Genomic DNA, 14,679 nt, shown 5'->3' on the forward strand with positions numbered 1-14,679 from the left:
GAACCAGGGGGTCACACTCTTCCAACTTTATATCCCCTCACTTCCCACCATGGCTTGACTCCTAGCTCCCCACTCCTGCTAGCCACACTTTGACCCAGGAGGACTTGCTTGTTCATGCTTTCATACTTTGTCTATGACAGTCCCTAGATCTGGACTGTTCTCTTCTGGCCTTTCTAATAGTCCACACCGACCGTCTCCTTCAAAATCAAAATCCAGTTCGCCTCATATAGGAAATTAACAAGTTTATCTTATACTTGTTGGTTTGTTTTGGTTTTATAATTGTTCTCTGGTGGATTTACACATGTGTGTGAGGTCATCACAACAAGAGTGTAGGACTAGACCTGGGTCCTCTGTTTCTGGCATAGCACTCATGGGGCTTAGTCCAGTGCTGGGCCTAGAGTAGAGGCTCAGTGAATGCCCACTGAATTAAGGAATCTGGCCATCTTATGCAGCTTTTCATTTCCTATAGAACTGATAATGTTGCCCCAGGGAAATGGTTGGATTCTCCTGATGAGTCTAATCATTCAAGGAAGCACATATTAAGCACCTACTGCTCATATATTAAGCAGCCATTTATTAAGCACCAACTGTGAGCCAGGAACTCTGCTTTATGTCGGGACTACAATGATTGAATAGAACATGGTCATTGTACTCTGAGTTCACCATTTGATTGTGAAAGACAAACATCTTCAAAAATATGATAAGAGTACTGAGAGAGGTGTCTACAAGTTGCTGTAGGAACACATGGGAACACCAGGTCCAAGTACCTGACGATATTGAACATGCCTTTGCAGAATTCATATTTAAGCTGGGTTTTGAAAGATGAGTGAGTAAGAGTTTGCCAAGGAGGGGAAGAGGAAGGCAGAGGGAACAGTCTTTATTTCACAGATATTTATTGAGAACTTAGCATGCACCACTCTATAAATAAAAAAAGTGCCTGGGCCAGGAAAACTTTTGCTAAGGAGTTATCAGGTGTCAAAAATGGGCTTTGCCAGTGATTCTCAATTAGAGTCAGTGCTGCCTACTCTCAGAGAGCTTTTGGAAGTGCCTGAGGGTGTTTTGGGTCATCCCATCAATTTGGCATGCTGTTGGCAGTTAGTGTCTCAGGGTCACAGATGCTAAGCGTCCTGCAGGAAGTGGAGACAGTCCGTGAATGACAAATTGTCAGAGGTCTACAGGCATGAAAGAGCAGCGTGGGTATCTGGAATAGCAAGACATGACTCTGGAGAAGTAGGCAGGGGCCAGGCCAGGAAGGACCTAGGATGCTATGAGGGAGGGGGAATGGTAGAGCAAAGGCACGGATGTGGAGGTGATCTCCATGTGCGAAGGGCCTGGTGGAAAGGGAGGCGACAGGAGATAAGAGCAAGTGAGTGAGGCGGGCTCCTGAGGAGGCCTTCTGTCAGCCCTTCAGTATGTGGTCGTCTCTATGGGCCAAGCACTGCTCTAAGCTCTGGAGCTTTAAGCCACAGTGGAATGAAGGTGTGCTGTGACATCAAATGAAGGGTGAACTTTTGATGTGACCTAATATCTTCGAGGAGAATTTGGTTCTGGTCTCCACGTAACGTTATCATTGATCTTCTCTTTCCTCTGTCTCTTTGTCCTTCTGTACCTTTGGCTCCCTGTCTCCTTCCCTTGCTCCTCGCTCTTCCTTTCTACATCCCTCCTCTGGCTTCCCTCCTCCTTCTAAATGAGCCCCTCTCCTTGTCCTCTCCCTGCCTGTTCACAGAAAATGATGAAGAAAGAAGCTCTTCTTCTCATCCCCAATGTCCTGAAGGTTTTCTTAGAAAATGGGCAGATCAAGTCATTCACATTTGATGGCCGGACCACTGTCAAGGTACATATAGAGTCTCCTCTCTCAGGTCAGCATTACCCTCTCTAGATCACACACAGCTGCTGGTCTTCAGGTTCCTGAGTCTGCACACAGCTGCTTGCTGCTGGAGCAAGGTGGCCTTTGAGCTCCTGCTCAAAACACACAATCCTCGGATCAGGATGGTGGGGGAAATTTGTTTGCCCAGCTGTGTGCTAGTGATTGTAAATGCGAGTGTGTGTGCATGTGCATGCATCTACTTGTGAACTGCTTTGTGTCCCTGTTACGCTGGGTCCTTCAAGACTCTTGGGAGCTGAGGAATGTGAAGATCGTTAAACAATTTATAAAGCAAAAGTGATTTATATTGATACAATAACACCTATGCAAGTTTACACGCAGAAATCAACAAACACAATCTCTCAGGGGATTAGCTTAGCCGTGTCTTGCTTTTTAAATAACAACGAGATCTCAAGCTCTGAACCAAGATTTGAAAAGTCAGGCAGCAGTCCCTTTGGCTATTCCTTTCACAGGAAGAGCAATTACTGAGCTGTGATTCTTAATGGCTCAGCCAGGCATCTAAAAGTTGTAGTGATTCCCTTAGTCCTGAGGAGGAGAGGCGATGATATGGTTAACCCCCAGGTTCAACTCTGGTCTGGGACAGAAATAGCCATTCATGCTTCTTCTGGACTCTTTCCAGAAAGAGAATGCTATCCCCAGATTGAATGTTTCCATGCAACCAATGCTGCCCAGTGTTCAGAATTAGCCTTGCCGGTGGTTCTCAGCTCGGCTCAGCACTGTCCCCTCCCAGATGGCTTTTGGGAATGTCTGAGGGTATTTTGGGTCATCCCCACTGTTTGGCATGCCACTGCCATTTAGTGTCTCAGGGTCAGGGAGGCTAAGTGTCTTGCGGGGAGTGGGACAGTCCGTGAATGATGAAGAATTGTCCTGCCCAAAGTGCCAGTAGCACCCGAGTTGCAAATCAGTGTGTCTAACCCGTGTTGATTGAACTGAGTTTCTTTGGAAGGCTTAGGCCTGGGTGGGTATCCTAGGGGGACCTAGGACCAAAACACACTCCTTAGGGTGCCCTGGGATGGTCTCTTGGCTATTGAAGGTCTCAGTTTATAGGAGAGGCATTGGAAATGGAACAAGGCCACCCAGGGATGTCCAAATGCCCCTCCTCCAGATGTGGATATGTCTCCGTATCAGAATCCTCCTTGGTTTTTATTCATGGGTTGGTATGCCCACTGTAGATCTGTCTCCACACTGGAGAATTCACTCCTCTCTTTCCCCTTGGAGGCTTCTTTGAGCGTTCTCCTACTTCACAATGTCACCACCATTGTTGCTTCCAGGTAGCCCCAGCCTTCCAGGAAGCCCCAGCCTTCCAGGACAGCAATGTCCCCTGGCTTGAGATCTCACCCTGACTTCAGGGGGGTGCACTGACTGTTCATTGGAACTTGGACAGGCTTCCAAGCCACTTGTCTCAGAGAGATACCTGGGTGAATTGACAGCCTTGGCACGGGGGCCCTTACACTTGTAACGCCAGTTGGCAATCGCCAGCTTGGCCGTCCACGATCCCAGTGCAGCCGAACTGCAGAGAAAACCTCATTTGTCCCTGCCAGAGCTCCAGCAACACTGGCGCCTCTGTGACTACTTGGATAATACAAAGAGATACTCTCAACTACCCACCAGTTTCCAGCCTAACATTTGAATGGCTAAGCGTCTTTTTAATGTTCACTGAGGGGGTTGTTTGGCAAGCCTGACTGTAAGGGAGCTTCTCATTCCCAAGCCTGCCTCTTTGCAGCCCTTGGGGGCTGAGTGATGCTGATTCCATGAACACACACACACTGGAGCCCAGTGTACGCTGAAGTCACAGCAAATAGACGGCACAAGTCTCAAAACTGACATTTGGGCAGCCCCCATGGATATGTTTCCAGACACCCTAATATTAAAAGTAGGGCAGCAGAGCAGACGGAGCCCAGAAGTAGTCAGATTTATGACTGTACACAAGACATGTGACATAGTTCCTCTGCCTGGACACATTTTTCAAGTTGCTAAATTGATCATCTCTAAAAGCCATCTACGATCAAAAATGAACATTCTGCCAGTAACTCAAGTCATTCGATTTAGATTATGAATCCAGAAATAGTCTACTTTTCAAGTACACAATTGTGGCTTTTGCTTTTGTTAATTGCTAAGTTGATGGACAAACCAGAATGAACATTGTGACTCATAGAAGAAGGTGAGAGAAGAACTAGTACAGTGCCTGGCACTTAGTAAGCACTTAGGAAATAATTTGCCAAATGGAAGGAGAGAGGGTGGGCTGTGACCTTCTTTTGCCATATGCCTGGTCAGGCCAAGTTCAGAAACACCCTCCTCCACCCCTTGCTCCTTTTGTGTTCCCCAGGGCCCAGGCCTCTGAACAGCACTGATGGGTCACTCTCCTTATCCTGGAGCACAGTGCCTGGGCCACCATAAAGGCCAGTGTCTCCTTACCAGCCTCAGCCTTCTACCCCCGGTCTATCTTTCTTGATATTCAGTCTCCCTCTCCCATGTTTGGTGCTTAGAGTAGCTTAGAGCTGGAATGGATCTCCCTGTCAAGGCTCTTCTTTCTTCCACAGGATGTGATGGTGACGTTACAGGACCGTCTTTCCCTGAGGTACATTGAGCACTTTGCTCTTGTCCTGGAGTATGCCGGGCCAGAACAGAACCACAAGTTCCTGCTTCTCCAGGACAAGCAGCCCCTGGCTTATGTAAGTAACTCCTTTGTCCTGGCTTGATACCTTTGCATGTGGCCTCTACTAGAGAAGAGGACTCCAGGCACTCTCTTTCTAGAAAATTCATAATAATATGCTCCACCAGTTCCCAGAAGTCACAGTTCTCAATCAAGCTCTGTTCTACCCACCTCCAGAGGGCTTTTGGCACCATCCCTTGTGACCTAAAATGGGCATGAAGATTGCTAGTCTTGGTCTCTATTGGGAAAAGTGTGGGGTAGTGATTCACTGTGAAGCTCCCAGAATGCTGAGTAGAAGAACAGTGTCAACTCTCCTGCCTCCTGGAAGCCCTGCCTGCTAGACTTTTCTGCCTCCGAGAGGAAGCTTGGCCCTCAGATGAAGGCTGTCATGTGGAAGGGTCAGCGAGTGGAGTCTAGTGAGACTAGTGAGGCTTGGAATGGGCTGAGTGGAGCCAAGAATGGGCAGCATGTCACCCACATCAACTTCCAAGGCAGAGTAGGAGAAAGCGTCTTATCATCCTCGCCTTTGCCATGTGGAAAAAGGCTGGGGAAATCCAGGATTGCTGGATAGTCGTCACCAAGAGTGAAGCACCCAGAAGAGTCAGAGAAGCAACCAGGGTCAATCAACATTCCGGGGAGGGAGGAGAGGAGTTGGAGAGGGACAGTTAGGGAGCAGTGTCTAATAGAAGTGAAACAAAAACCAAAATCAGACACAAAAAAATGAAAGGATTTTAGGAAAGAAAAATTCTTCAACTTTACCTCTCAGCCAAATGCCATCCAGAGACTCACAGGTTCCCATGAAGAGAAGGTTGTAGGTGTCCTGCCTGGAGGGAGGCCTGAATACCTCCTCGCCCCTCAAGAAGACTTTTGGATTCAATTAGTCTCTTGTTCCAAATTGGATTTTAAACTTTTTTATTACCAAAAAATCCCCAACATACACCAAAGTAGAAGGAATTGTATAATGAACTCTCATTACCCATGCCAGCTTCAGCAGTTACTGAAATATTGCCAACTTGTTTCAGCTATACCTCCAAAGGAGATTTTAAATCTTTGATTTGGCTTCTAATCAGCAACTTACTCTGCTTGAAGCTGAGCCCCTCTGCAAGGTAAAGGCATTAGCCCCACAGAAAGAAAAGAGTCAGAGAACTTCCCAGGGGCCCTCTCTTCCTACGTAGTGTTTTGGGCCTTAGATTGTTCATAAAAGGCCATGTCCTGGATAAATGATATGAAAATTCTAGTCTCTTTGGGTCAAAAGGGCCGAAAGACCTGGCTCCTCATTACTTTCCCCCAAGGGTAACTAGAATCAGCCAGGCGGGAGACAGAGTGGGAAATAGCACCCTAGCTCTTCCCTAAGCCCCGCCTTGAAGAGCCCCCAAGCTGGTTCCCACCACCCCAGCCATTGATCCCAGATCTCTTTTCCTCACACCCCTCATCCCTGCGATTCAGGTGGTGCAGCGGACACACTATCAGGGAATGAAATGCCTCTTCCGGATAAGCTTCTTTCCCAAAGACCCTGTGGAGCTGTTGCGTCGGGATCCCGCTGCTTTCGAGTACCTGTATATCCAGGTAGAGTCTGGCTTGGGGATACACAGACAGACAGACCAATGGACAAACAAGCAGGCAGGCTGTTCTGCCATCACAATGAAGTCACTATGTAAGTTTTCCCAACCTCCAGGTAGCTCTGAAGGCCCTTTCCCTTTCTGCTACCATCGTAGACCAGGGCCAAGTTGGTTGGCCTGGTGACCTGAGCTGGCTGTGGCTCAAGGTCCTGTCTGTTTGTCCGGACAGATCTCATCAGTTTTCAGGAGCAAGCAACCTCATTAACTCTGGCACCATTACTGGATCCCCAGGTTTAACAAGCCCATTTGGGTAACAGGGGGTCCTAACCCCCAATGCCCAGATCCAGTAAGGAGATGATTCCCTATTTAATTCATCCAGAAACATTTGCTGAGTACTTATTCTGGGCCAGGACCTGTGCTAGGTGCTGGCAATCAAGGTGAACAAAGAACTGTCCTGGCTTTCTAGAGCTCCTAGATTGATATGTGCCCAGGTAAATATAAGACAGTGTGACAGGCACTATGTTGATGGCATTGTGCAGTAGGGGCACCCAGGAACCAGTTTGTGAACTCTCCAAGGGAGGGGCATGGTGAAGGCTTCACAGAGGAAGTGATAGATGCACACTCTTAGCCTTAAAGGATAAGTGGACGTTTGCTGTGTGCAGAGATGGAGTGGAGGGGGCACATTCTAGGCAAAGGGACTTGCGTCTTCAAAGCCTTGGTGGCATGAAACAGCATGGGATGATGAGAGAACTATGAATAACTTACTTTGGATGGAGGACAGAATGTGAAGTAAGGAGCAGTAGGAAATGGAATAGGGGAGACCGGAAGCAGATGGTAAAGGGCCTGATAGGTCATGGCAAGCACAGGCTTTAAACTGATTTAGGCTGGGCAGCAATTCTCAAAGTGTGGTCCCTGGAACAGCAGCATCAGCATCAACCAGGAGCTTTTTAGAGATGAAAATTCTTGGGCCCCAGTCCAGTCCTACTGAATCAGAAACTCTGGAGGTGAGGCCCAGCAATCTGTGTTTTAGCAAGCCCTCCAGAGGCTTCTGATGCTTGACGGTGTGTGGGAACCACTGCTTTACGGCAGTGTGTCTTGACCCTAGCTGCATGTGAGAATTATCTGAGAAGCTTTGAAGAAAATGGTCTGCCCCACCCAAGACCAAATAAATCAAAATCTGTATGGGTGGGGTCCAAATATTGATATTTTTAAAATTTCTCAAGGGATTCTAATGCACAGCCAAGGTAAAGAAATTCTGCTGTAGTATGGGGGCCCAGAAATGTTGAAAGGTGAATAGCCTACTCAGATGAGTGATTTCAAAAGATCACATAGTGCCGAGGAAACACACCTGCTAGAGAGCTACTGCAGTTACCCCCAAGAGAAATGATGGGGGCCGGAACCATGGCTGTGATGGTGGTGGTGGGATGGGATTCAAGAGATATTTAAAAAGTAGAATTGATAGGCTTTGACTCAATGAGTGTCTGGGAAAAGTGGTATCATTCCCCAAGTTAGGGAACACAGGTAGTAGAATAGGTTTGGGAAAAGATGAGTTCACTTTGAGACATGTTGAGTTTTAGGTGCCCATAGGACATACAGAGTGCTTGATGAAAGGGAAAAAACCTCAAAACTCATCTCTGATGATGTCTCTGATAGAGATACCTGGAGATGAGCTATGAGATGTTGTGGTTGTCCTTTCTGCCCCTTCTGACATCCTAAAATGTTAACATTTCTCAAACAGCCTCGGGTTCCTTTATCAGCACTCTAGGGGGCAATGAGTTGTGGTTCTTCTATGAATTTTATAAGTTTAGTTCTCATTTTCTTTGCCCTAAATTTCTTCATTCAGGCCTCCAGAGATCATCTTGGTTCAAATATTTTGGAATTTGGTGACAAGACCATGTCCACCCTCTCTCTCCCCTTCATGATGATATGGACTTCAGCTGTATTCCTTCTTGTTTCTATTAAACAGATTTATTGGGGTCTAATTGACACATAGCAAACTGCACATATTGAAAATGACAATTTGATAAGTTTTGATATATGTTTATACCCATGAAGCCGTCACCCACAATCAAGATATTGACCATATTCAACACCTCCAAAAGTGTCCTCAGGCTCCTTTGTAATTTGTTCCCTCTATCCCCAGGCAACCACTGACCTGTTTTCTGTCACTATAGATTACTTTGCATTTTCTAGAGTTTTATATAAATGAAATAATACTGTATGGAAACTCATTTTGGTCTGGCTTCTTTCACTCAGCATAATCATTTTGAGATTCATCCATGTTGTTGTGTGTGTCAGTAGTTCATTCCTTTTTATTGCTGGGTAGTATTCCATGGTATGGATGTATCAGTATTTGTTTATCAGTTCACCTGCTGATGGACATTTGGGTTATTCCCCGGTTTTGACTACTATGAATAAAGCTTCTATGAACATTCATGTACAAGTCTTTGTTTGACATATACTTTCTTTTCTCTTGGGTAAATACCTAAGAATGGAATGATTTCGTCATATGGTAGATCTGTCTTTCTTTAATTTCTTAAAGAAACTCCAATACTGTTTTCTAAAGTGGCTGTACCATTTGACATTCCCACTAGCCACGTATGAAAGTCCCAGTTTCTCCACATCCTTGTCAATACCTGGTATTGTCAGTATCGTTTTTTATTTTAGTCATTCTAATAGTGTACAGTGGTAGCTCATTGTGGTTTTCATTTGCATTTCCCTAATGACTAATGATGTTGAACATCTTTGCATATGCCTATTTGCCATCATGCATCTTTTTTGGTGAAGTGTCTGTTGAAATCTTTTAGCCACTTTTTTATTGGGGTGGTTTGCTTTCTTATTATTGAGTTTTGAGAGTTATTTATGTATTCTGGATACAAGTTTTTTGTTGGATATGTTATTTGCAATTATTTTCTCCCAGTCTCTGGCTTGTCTTTTCAGTTTCTAAACAGTGTCGTTCACAGAGCAAAAGTTTGAATTTTGATGAAGTCTAATTTGTCAATTTGTTTTTTTATGGATTGTGCTTATGGTGTCCTATCTAAGAAATCTTTGCATAACCCAAGTTCACAAAGATTTTTCTCCTATTTTCCAGAAGTTTTATCATTTTAGGTTTCACATTTAGGTCTTTGATCCATTTCGAGTTGACTTTTGTATATGGCACAAGGTATCAATCAAAGTTCATTTTTTTTTTTTGCATATGGATATCCAATTGTTCCAGCACCATTTGGGTTTTTATTTTTATTTTTTTTGAGGAAGATTAGCCCTGAGCTAACTGCTGCCAATCCTCCTCCTTTTGCTGAGGAAGACTGGCCCTGAGCTAACATCTGCACCCATCTTCCTCTACTTTATATGTGGGACGCCTACCACAGCAGGGCTTTCCAAGTGGTGCCATGTCCGCACCCGGGATCCAAATCGGTGAACCCAGGGCCGCTGAGAAGCAGAACGTGTGAACTTAACCGCTGTGCCACCGGGCCGGCCCCTAGCACCATTTGTTGAAAAGACTATCCCTTCTCCACTGAATTGCCTTTGAATCTTTGTCAAGAATCAGTTGTCTATATATGTGTAGGTCTTTTCTGAACTCTATTCTATTCCATTGATCTACTTATCTGTCTCTATGCCAAAATCACACTCTTGATTATAATAGCTTTATAATAAGTCTTAAAATCAGGTAGTGCTTGTCCTCCATCTTTGTTCTTCTTTTTCAAAGTTGTTTTGGCCTTTCTAGGTCCTTTGCATTTTCATGTGAGTTTTAGAATTAGCTTGTCAATTTCTACCAAAAATCTACTGTGATTCTGATTGGGATTGTGTTGAATCTACAAATCAATTTTGGGAGAACTGACATCTTAATAATATTGAGCCTTCCAACTCATAAAGAGAGTATCTGTCTACATTTATTTAGGTCATTAATTTTTCTCAACAGTGTTTTCTATTTTCAGTGTACAGTTTTTTCACACATTTTGACAAATTTATCCCTAATTACTTCATATTTTTGGTGCTATTGTAAATGGTTTTGATTTTTAATTTCAGTTTCTGATTGTCTGTTACAACCATGTGGAAATACGTTTTTGTATATTGATCTTATATCCTGCAACCTTGCTAACTCAGTTCTAGTAGTTTATTTGTAGATTCCATTGCATTTTCTACATAGATGATCATTGATGAAGCATTCCTTTTCCACTCTCTCCTATTCTGTAGTGATACCACTATAGCTCCCTAGTACCATAGCTCATCCTGGTTTCACCTCAACACAATGGGCAACTGGTCTAACCAAGGTTGACTCATTGATAGCTGGAATTCTGACCTTCAGGGTTTGGGAGTTATCATACCCTTGGCCAGTAGTCCAGGGAACCCCTTTTAGGATAGAGAAGACTGACTCATCCCTGCTTTTGACTTTCAGACCCCAAGGAACAGAATATCTGCCCAATCCCTGCAATCCATCTCTCACCCTGTGCTTCTGGGCCAGAACGCTATAGAGAGCCCCTCCCAATGTCTGCTTTCCTTTGTTTCCATCTGAGCTAGTAGAGGAGCCTCATGTGGCTGGGGGGTGAGTATAGGCCCACGAGAAAAGGCAGAAAGCTCTCTTGTAACAGTAGGAAAGAAAGGGAGAGGTGTCATGTCTCACTTTTGCAATGACCTAGACAGTCTGCTCACTTGTGCCTTGCCATTGTGTGCATCTGCCACTGAGAAGAAGGCTGTCGAGTATCTGCTGTATGAAGTAAACAGTGTATCTGAGACCCAAGGTTCCTCTGTTTTCTCCTCTCCAAGGGCAGAACCTTCCTCCTCCCCTTGATCTAGAATGTCTCCCTGACACCTTGATTCTTTTCTGGGATGTAAGGGAGTAGATCAAGGGCTATGGAGGGAATGTCTCCTTTAACTGATGGATTTGGACTGCCTTCTCTCACAGAGTCGGAATGATGTTATCCGAGAACGGTTTGGAATGGACCCTAAGCCTGAGATGCTTTTGGGCCTTGCTGCCCTCCACATCTATATCACTGTCTCAGCCACTCGACCTAGTCAGAAGATCTCACTCAAGAATGTAGAGTAAGTTGTGCCGGGACCCTTAGGGATGGGGGCAAGTAGCTGTGCAGGGAGAAGGTGAATGGTGGAACTGTGCTATGCTTTTCAGGAATCTAGCTCTGGGAAGAGAGGGAGAATTGGAGTTCCTCACAGCTAGACCATGATGCCCTTGAGCTACAGCTTCTACCGGGAAACTGTGGCCAATGTTATTCTCCTGCCCCGTCCCTTTTTCTCTTTCTCCTCCATCTCTGCCTCAGATTCAGTCAGTTTCTGCGTTACCATCTTCCTTTCTCTGTCCTACTTTGCCTCTCTCACTAATTTCTTACTTTTCTTCTGCTTTTAGGAAGGAGTGGGGCCTGGAACCCTTTCTTCCCCCCTCCCTCCTGCAGGGCATCAAAGAGAAGAACCTCCGGAAATCTCTCTCTCAGCAACTGAAGGCTCACCAAACACATCCTTCCAGTGGCACCAAGGTACCCAGAGTAGGCCATTGGGTGCCATGCTCAAGCACTAGTGTCCATGGGGGGCTCTTGTGTGGTTTCCCAACAGGTCTGGTCTTCTGGGGATCGTCCCCATTGTTTTTGACTTGGGTACACATCCAGCTTGGCTAGATATGGGGGACGACTGTGTAGAGGAGTTTTCCCCAAGCCGGAACCGCCCCCAGGGACGGTTTAGTAACCAGTCACAGAGAGAGCCCAGGGTCCTCAAAGTAAAGGGGCCAAGATGCAGGGGGAGAAAATCCTCAGATTGTTTTCACCCATTAAGTCTGTGCAGATTGAGCACTTGCCGAGGGGACAGCACTGGACCCTGGGGAAGCACATGTTTCCCATAGAAATGACTGCTCTGTCCCTCATTAGCTTTCTAATTCGTCAGTCCTAGGATAGGGAATTCTGGGAGATAAAAGCCCAGCCCAGTGGAACAAGGCCTGACCTGGACAATTGGTCACTGGGCGGTATGTCGAGGGCTTAGGTCACTGCTGTGCTCTCCTGCACTTTCTCGGGTACCCTCTGAGGCACTCCTCCTCCCTGTTCCCCGGACTCTGCAGGCCCTTTTCAGGCTTGTAATGCTCAATCTACTTGTACTTCCTGCCCAGGAGGCAGGAGGGTGGTGAGAGGCACTAGAATCATCATGTAGACGTAGACACAGGACACAGTCGCCCCCATATATTCCACCCATTCCAGATTCTTTGCATTACCAACTAGCTTCTCTTTTAAGATGCAAATTTCCCCAGAGAGTTAAGCCATTCCTACCTTGCTGTGCATATTTAATCAGATTATTTTCTTCCCAACAGAGAGCATCAATGCTCCTAACCATCTCCTCAGCAAACATTTTTTGAGCCTCCCCAGTGTTCGGGCTGGAGAAACAGAGATGGAGACGACCTGGTCTCCGCCCTCTAGTCAGGCACAGGATGGTGGGGAAACATGACAGTCAGTCACAACATGGTATGCCAGGCCTGGGTGCTCTGGAAGCCCTGAGGAGGAACACCCAGGCCAGCCCTAGGGAAGTGGAAAAGGCCAGGAATTGGTGCATTTGATGTGGGGTCTTTAAGGACAGATAGGAATTTGTCTAGATGAGTTGGGGCTGGGGGAAGGAAGACTTTCCCACTCAGGGTGATCCATCTGTATAAAGACCTAGGGATATGAGAGAACATTGTGCATGGAAAGAAATGCAAATAGTTCAGCACAGGCAAGTACAGAGAGTGAAAGGAACATGCCTGGGGTGGGGTGGGGGCAAGAGAGAAGGCCAGAGAGGTTGGCAGGAGCCAATTCATGGAGTGCCTTGTATGCCGTGGAAAGGGGGATTCATTGAGGGGTTTGAGCAGGCAGCTGATGTGATTAAACATATGTTTTAGGATGCTCCCTCTAACAGCAGTGTGGAGGGGTTGAGGGAAAGGAGTGTCAGTACTGAAGGTAAGCTGAATGCCACCCTGACACGGGATTGCCTGACACATCAAGGCAATGACTGTAGGGCTAGAGAAGAGAGATGGATAGGTTAGAGAGGGAGTTAGGAGGTAGACTCAAGATGATTTGGTGAGTGGTGGCCCTCAGATGAGAGGACGAGGGAGGAGTCTAGCGTGATTCCCAGGTTTCTGGCTTGAATGCCCAGGGGATGCCGGTACCACTGATAGAGATTTTTCTATGAGGGAATGCCAGAGGAAGAGCAGGCTTGGGACTTAGGGGTACTCAAGATTAAAGGTATTAAGTGGGACCCCCGGCTGGGGATGGACCGTACCTCCGTGGCTACTGGGGATCTCAAGAGAGGTATAGATGAGGTGGGGTATCAGAGTCAGGGAAAGCTCTTGGAATTAACCCAAAAACAAAATGAGTAAGCTGACTTCTTAAGGAAGGAAAATCAGGAGGCAGGAGAAGTTTAGAAAGGGATCTGAGATGCTATAGGCAAGAGCTATCCAAACTGGAACCTTCTTGCTGTTTTTCCAAGGGTCTCCTCACACTGCCACAGTGCGGCTTGCTGAATAGTCTGACTAGTGCCTATCTTAAGGTGTCGACACTCCTTCCTGAGAACATGAGTTTGCTTTTCCTGTGCAACTCAGGGGTCTCATATTTCGGGGTGGGTTGTTTCCACAGGGCTCTGCAATTCAGGCAAAGCTCCAGTATCTTCGAATTTTGAATGAACTTCCGACCTTCACAGGCGTTTTGTTCAACACTGTGGGCCTGGTCAGTGAGGGCAATGGTGGGGGTGGGAGCCCTTTGTCCTTGGGTTGGGGGTAGGAGGGTCTCCATTAGAACTTTAGGGTAGCATTCTCCATCAGCGAGTATTTCTAAAGGTCTTTCCTCCTCTTCCTGCTTCTCCCTCTCGCCTCCCCTGGTGCTCTGGTCCTGCCTCTGGCAAAATGGTAAAGTAGGAGCCAATATTTATTTTTAGTATCCCTGCATGACCCTTTTGTGTCCTCTTTCCTCAATTTCAGAGGTCAGCAAACTTTTCACATAAAGGGCCAGATAGTAGTATTTTATTCTTTGCAGGCAGTCCATGTGGGTCTCTGTCGCAACTACTCAGCCCTGCCATTGTAGCGCGAAAGCAGGCGTAGACAATGCATAAACAAATAAGCGTGGCTGTGTTCCAATATCTCTTTATTTATGGACACTGAAATTTGAATTTCATGTGATTTTCACATCTCACAAAACATGGTTCTTTTGAATTTTTTCCAACCTTTTAAAAATCTAAAAACCATTCTTAGTTCATGGGCTGTACAAAAACTGGTGAGGGGCCAGAGTTTGCCAACCCCTGCTCTATTTCATTGCTCTTCCCCACACCCCCAGAGCCCCCACCCCAGGCTTCCTGAGTCCACATACTTCCTCCTGCCTGTCCAGGGCCTCCACTGAAGAACCCCTCCTCTCAGGCAGGCGGGGCACAGCTGGCCCCCCTAAAGACTTTGCCTTCTACTAGTTTACCCTAGTGAGCTGTGGTGAAAAGAAATTCAAATCATCACGCTAATTGGATCCAGGTGCTTCTCATGCTCTGGGGAACACGCTGTCATGCTCGTGGGGTACACTGATAGAAAGCCGCTTATCAAAGAAACCGTCTATAGCAGATGGAAGAGGCTCCTTAGG

The 14,679-nt window shown here is 46.2% G+C and overlaps 1 protein-coding gene across 14 annotated transcripts in view; it reads left to right on the top strand.

Moving 5' to 3' along the window:
- FRMPD3 (FERM and PDZ domain containing 3) overlaps positions 1 to 14,679 on the top strand; it is a 124,859-nt gene that overhangs the window by 84,650 nt on the left and 25,530 nt on the right. For all 14 annotated transcript variants that reach the window (XM_044763589.2, XM_044763590.2, XM_044763595.2 and 11 more), the window contains 6 exons: positions 1,727 to 1,834; positions 4,426 to 4,557; positions 5,985 to 6,104; positions 11,001 to 11,137; positions 11,457 to 11,583; positions 13,696 to 13,785. In XM_044763589.2, coding sequence (XP_044619524.1) covers positions 1,727 to 1,834; positions 4,426 to 4,557; positions 5,985 to 6,104; positions 11,001 to 11,137; positions 11,457 to 11,583; positions 13,696 to 13,785 — 714 coding nt within the window. The remainder of the gene's footprint in view (positions 1 to 1,726; positions 1,835 to 4,425; positions 4,558 to 5,984; positions 6,105 to 11,000; positions 11,138 to 11,456; positions 11,584 to 13,695; positions 13,786 to 14,679) is intronic.

The sequence above is a fragment of the Equus asinus genome, chromosome X (assembly GCF_041296235.1).
Source record: "Equus asinus isolate D_3611 breed Donkey chromosome X, EquAss-T2T_v2, whole genome shotgun sequence".
Lineage (NCBI taxonomy): Eukaryota > Metazoa > Chordata > Mammalia > Perissodactyla > Equidae > Equus > Equus asinus.